This window comes from Callorhinus ursinus, unplaced genomic scaffold, assembly GCF_003265705.2.
Source record: "Callorhinus ursinus isolate GAN/ISIS: 27379988/994484 unplaced genomic scaffold, GSC_fseal_2.0 scaffold40, whole genome shotgun sequence".
Lineage (NCBI taxonomy): Eukaryota > Metazoa > Chordata > Mammalia > Carnivora > Otariidae > Callorhinus > Callorhinus ursinus.
This window is the reverse complement of record NW_027397102.1, coordinates 2,017,756-2,023,747: the sequence shown is the minus strand read 5'-3', so window position 1 is coordinate 2,023,747 and position 5,992 is coordinate 2,017,756. Positions and strand designations below refer to the sequence as shown.

At 42.3% G+C, this 5,992-nt stretch overlaps 1 protein-coding gene across 1 annotated transcript; it reads left to right on the top strand.

Annotated features, from left to right (window-relative positions):
- Window positions 1-3,301: 3,301 nt before the first annotated feature.
- MAGEE2 (MAGE family member E2) lies at window positions 3,302-5,596 on the top strand. The gene has a single exon (XM_025883785.2). The coding sequence runs from the start codon at window positions 3,500-3,502 to the stop codon at window positions 5,069-5,071; it is 1,572 nt and encodes a 523-aa protein (XP_025739570.1). The 5' UTR covers window positions 3,302-3,499; the 3' UTR covers window positions 5,072-5,596.
- The last annotated feature ends 396 nt before the right edge of the window (window positions 5,597-5,992 follow it).

Genomic DNA, 5,992 nt, shown 5'->3' with positions numbered 1-5,992 from the left:
GGGTTATTTATCTGAAGAATACAAGAACACTAATTCAAAGGGATACAAGCACCCCTATGTTTATAGCAGCATTATTTACAATAACCAAATTGCTATTTACAATAGCCAAATTACAACAGCTGAATATTATTCAGCTATAAAAAAGAATGAAATAATGTCATTTGAAAGGATGTGGATGGAGCTAGAGAGTATTATGCTAAGCAAAATAAATCAGTCAGAGAAAGCCAAATACCATATGATTTCACTCATATGTGGAAATTGAGAAACAAAACAAATGATGAAAGGGAAAAAACGAGACAGACAAATGAAGAAACAGACTCTTAATTATAGAGAACAAACTGATGCTTACCAGAGGGTGGGGGTGGGGGAATGGATTAAATAGGTAGTGGGGTTTAAGGAGTGCACTTGTAATGAGCACCAGGTGATGTATGGAATTGTGGAACCACTATATTGTATACCTGATGATAATATAACACTGTATGGTTAACTAACTGGAATTAAAATAAAAATAAACACAAGAAACAACAAATGTTGGCAAGGATGTAAAGAAAAAAGAACTTGTGCACTGTTGGTGGGAATACAAACTGGTGCATCTGCTGCAGAAAACAGTATGGAGTTTCCTCAAAAAATTAAAAATAGAACTTCCCTATGATCCAGTAATTGCACTACTGGGTATTTAATCCATGAATACAAAATACAAAACACAAAACATATATCAAAAGAATATATGCCCTTCTGTGTTTATTGCAGCATTAATTACAATAGCCAAATTATTGAAGCATTCCAGCAAATGCATAAAGAATATGTGATTATATATATATATATATATATATATATATATATATATATATACACACATACACTCATGCACACACACACACACACACACACACTGGATTATTATTCGGCCATAAAAAGAATGAAATCTTGCCATTTGCAACTATATGGATGAAGCTAGAAAGTATGATGCTAAACAAAATAAGTCAGAAAAAAAACAAATACCCTATGACTTCACTCACATGTGGAATTTGAGATATTCACGTTTTTAAGTTGCAAAAGGATGTCAGAATATATTGCTAGAAGTCCAGAATAGTGAGTATGGTCCCATCTTTTTCATTCACACTTAGAGTATAAAATATACTATATGTCACATTCACAGACACAACTCCTTTATTTTTCATTTAGCAAAAACTAGAACTACTTCAGAGACCAATAGAATATAAATGGCTGAGACCAAGAGTGTAGCTCAATGTGACTTGGGAGTAGATTTCATGAATGGAAGTGCTGGGAGATAAAAATGAACATGGAAATCCAGGTAGGGACCAATTTGTGAAGGACTTGAAATCTGTGGAATTAGACTAGGGTGTTATTTCAGAGGTAAAATGCTACCATTCAATGTTGTTTTTTTGTTACTAGATGGAGGGTTAGTAGAAGTTTCACATCATGACAAAATATGAGTTGGGTTTCAGGCAAATATATAGCTGTTTTCTTTTGTGACTGGAGAATAAAAATCCTCTCTGAATCTACACCTTGGCAGCACCTGTCTAGACAAAGAACATGGTGCTCTCCTGGGGGAATGGAAAGACCAGACTGGGGGATCCTATCAGATCTGGTCTCAGTTACACCTTTTTTGCAGTTCAAAGTTGGTGCTGCTTTCCACAAGATTCTCCTAATCAGCACACAAACCACACACTTCTATCTTGTAAAACATGCATATTTATTTGTATAAACATTGTTCTCTGTAGCCCAGTTTGGCAAAATCCATGGTCCTGAACTGCCTGGTTTGCTACTGTAAGAGAGCATCTGAAATGTAGAAAATGTCAGAGGTAAGTGGCCTCCACATGTGAAGGTAGTGCTCTCTGAAGAAATTCCTGGGCACAGGATAACTAAATGTAACAGTATTTATTACCATCAAGAATTTAAGGATTTCAATTGTGACTGCAGATGGCAACTTTATGTAATTTTTTTCTCCTTTCCCAATATTTAACCACATAACTTGATGGTTGAGAGCTAGGATTTAGCCCAATTATTTTGGTAGCACTCCCTGAAAATAAAGCAGCTGATCCCTCTTCTTGGTCAAAGTGCTTTGATTATGCTTCCTCAAACACATGACCAACCTCTAAATAACCAGGCCCTATTCTGGTGTTGCCATTCCCACCTTGTGGGGCCCCAACCAATTCTGTTATACTGCTAAATTAGAAAACAGGAAATCCAATTATTCCTGACTCACCATCTGCATCCTCATTTCCCACCCATCCTAGTACACTTTGGCTTTAGCCACTTTGGGTAACCAGCTGTAATGCAAACTTATTTTGTACTTTCACATCTCTGGGTCTTTTCTGATGCTGATCCTTCAGCCTAGAATCCCTTATAGATCCTTTCCATCTTATACATCACTTAGAGCTCAATTCCTCCTTGAGGCATGTGCCCCTATTCCAAGATATCTCAAACTAAGCTGTAATTAATTGCTTGCTTCCTCTGTGTTTATATCATATGTTAATTGACGCTACATTAAAGAAACTATTTCTATCTACTTTATATGAGTCATTTTAAATGAATAGGGTTAAACAAACTCTTTGGCAGATGGTGTCAGAGAAAGTACTTATGCTTGAGACTCTGACAGACTTCGGTTCAAGTCCTGTTCTCTTTCATTTGTTGCTGCCTCATTTTGAACAAGTAAATTCATTTCTCTGGCCCAGTTTTCTCATCTGTAAAATGAGGAACATTAAGAGTAGCTACCTCATAGCTAGCATTAAGTGTTTTAATGTGGGGCAAGTGGAAATACCAGAAACTGCCTGGTACATAGTAAATGCTTCATAAGGGTTAGTTCTCATTATTATCACCATTGTTTGAACCTACCCCAGAATGTAAACTCCACACAGGAAAAGATAATCATATGTTTGTCCTCTGATGTGCCCCTAGTACCCAGCACTGTGCCTGGCGTTTCGTATGTACTCAAAAAATGTGTGCTGAGTGTGTGGATAAATTAGTGAATTCGTAAAATAATTCTCATTGTTAGTATCCTCCTCTTCCTCTTTGACTCTTCTCTTATCTATTAACGTGGTGCTTTATACCTCACACAAAAACTATCAAGTAGAGGGTCACTGAACATCTCCCATCCCTTGTGCATTTTGCTTTACCTCCGTTTTTTGCCCCCTTTTTTGAATTCTCTGCTCTAACAAGTTTGAATTCAGCAGTAACCACTTCAGCCTAGCCCTGCTGGCAGAGGTAGTGCGCAGGAGTGGGGGGCTGGAAGTGGGGCGTGGCCACCATGTCGCAGAACCAGACTGCGCCTGCGTAGGCTGCGGCAAAGCTAAGCACTGAGAGGCTAGCGGTCATTGCTCACTGGTGTTTGTGTAGAAAGATCATTCCTCTCACCAGCTCTCACTCCTGATCCCCGGTCTCTGGCTTAGGACTTGCGCCGAGGCGCCGACATTCCTACCATCCTCTCTCTGACAGATTGCTGACCTCCCAGTTCCTGCTCCTGACTCCTGGAACCATGTCTCTGGTAAGCCAGAATGCGCGCCGCGGAAGCGCAGAGACCACTGCAGATTACAGCGACGGCCAGGGTGAGATGCAGGCTAGTAATGCCTCCGGGTCCCCGACCTCCGTGCTAGTTCCCCAGGCCCTCCAGGGCCCTCATGCGCCAGTCAACCCCCAGGGTGCCAGCGTTTCCCAGGCTGCGCAGGACCCGAACGACCTCGAGGTCCTAATCGAAGAGCAGTCCCAACGTTTGGAGGCGCTCAGGGTCCACGACCCTCTGGAAGACAGGTCGATTGCTTTGGTGAATTTCATGCGAATGAAAAGCCAAACCGAGGGTTCTATCCAGCAGGCAGAGATGCTGGAGTTCCTCAGAGAATACTCAGATCAGTTCCCTGAGATCCTCAGACGAGCCTCAGCCCACCTGGATCAGGTCTTTGGGTTGAACCTGAGGGTTCTTGATCCCCAGGCTGACATTTACAACCTAATCAGCAAACGGGGTTTCCAGACCACTGATCGGATAGCAGAATCCCTGGATGTGCCAAAGGCAGGTCTCCTGGCCTTGGTCCTAGGCCACATCCTCCTGAATGGTAACCGGGCAAGAGAGGCATCCATTTGGGACCTGCTGTTAAAGGTTGATTTGTTGGGTGATCCCCAGAGGATCAACAACCTTTTTGGGAACACAAGGAACCTGCTCATTACTGACTTTGTGCGCATGCGGTTCTTGGAGTACTGGCCAGTGTATGGCACTAATCCCCTCGAATTTGAGTTCTTGTGGGGCTCTAGAGCCCATAGGGAAATCACAAAGTTGGAAGCCCTGAAGTTTGTGGCAGAAGCCCATGATGAAGAACCCTGGAGCTGGCCAGAAGAATATAACAAGGCCCTGGAAGCTGACAAAGCCAAAGAAAGAAGACAGGCTGCTGGCTTGGAATTCTGGTCAGAGGACACTATGAATGATAAGGCCAATGATTTGGTCCAGTTGGCCATTAATGTCACTGAGGAGTTGCTGCCTATACATCAGGATGAGCTACTGGCTCACACTGGCAAAGAATTTGAGGAAGTGTTCCCAAATATTCTCAGTCGAGCTACTCTAATCCTTGATCTGTTCTATGGGTTCTCTCTGATTGAGGTTGATACCAGTGAGCACATCTACCTCCTTGTCCAGCAACCAGAATCAGAAGAAGAACAAATGATGCTAGACAGCCTAGGGAGACCCACTCAAGAATATGTGATGCCGATTTTGGGTTTGATCTTCCTGATGGGCAACCGTGTCAAAGAGGCCAACATCTGGAACATGCTTCGAAGATTTGGTGTGGATGTAGGAAGAAAGCATGCCATCACCTGCAAGCTTATGAGACAGCGTTACTTGGAATGCAGGCCACTGTCCTACTCTAATCCAGTTGAGTATGAGCTTCTGTGGGGTCCTCGAGCTCACCTGGAAACCACCAAAATGAAAGCCTTGGAGTATATGGCCAGGCTCTATAGAAAGCGACCACAGGACTGGCCAGAGCAATATAGGGAGGCTGTTGAAGATGAGGAAGCCAGAGCCAGATCTGAGGCAACTGCCATGTTCTTCTTTGGCCCCATGTGAAGTCTAGGGAAATATATCACTTTAGTTGTGTGGCGTCAGTTAAAGGGGCCCTGGGGAAATGGGCACTGGGGGCCCAAATCAGAAGTCAGTCGGGGCTGGGGTGGAAAGTACACATTGTGCTTGCTATTTGTGTTCTATTCCTAATAGTATTTCCTCCCTTATAATGTACCCTTGAATTAAGTTTGTGACCAATGTTTATAAATTAAATTGCTCATTTGCCATCCCTGTCTTATTTTAATATAAAAGCTCAGATTGTTGTGTAAAATGTACTGGTAATACTTACATCTTTCTATGATGTGGAGAATATAAAGTTCTTTAACTGTTTGAAATAATTAGTAAAATGGTGTGGTGCAAAAGTTAAGTAAAAATAGTAACAACACACACAACAAAAACAAAAAATCACTTATCTGTGGATGCCTTCTTTGTGTCTATTCTCGTGTAAGGAAAAAAAAAGCTGGCATTTACCTGTATTATTTGCTTTGCTCTTCCAAAATGTAGTGGAAAATAAAAGTATAATGAATTAGACCCCTTGCTTAAGCACTCTTTTATTCAATAAATATTTATTAAGCACCTGCCATGCTCTGTGCTGGGAATATAAAGGTGGAGAAGATCCAGTTGAACCCTGGGCTTAAGGGGGAGGGGCCGTGGAAATAAAGCAGAAGTTGTTTTATTGCTGCTGCAAGATGTATAAGGATAAGCTTATAAGTGCTAGGAGAGGCCACAGGGGTAACTTCCAACTAAACTGTAGGTGCTGGGATGGGACGGTGGAGAAGGTAATGGGGCACAAGAAGGGCTAGGGGAGGGGCAGGGGGTGTCAAGCAAAGGATTAGTGGGGGAGTGGACGAGGTGGTGGTAGGGAATAATGAGGTGGTATGGAGGGCTGAGGACAAGTTGTCTTTTAGTGACTTCTAAGACCTGAGG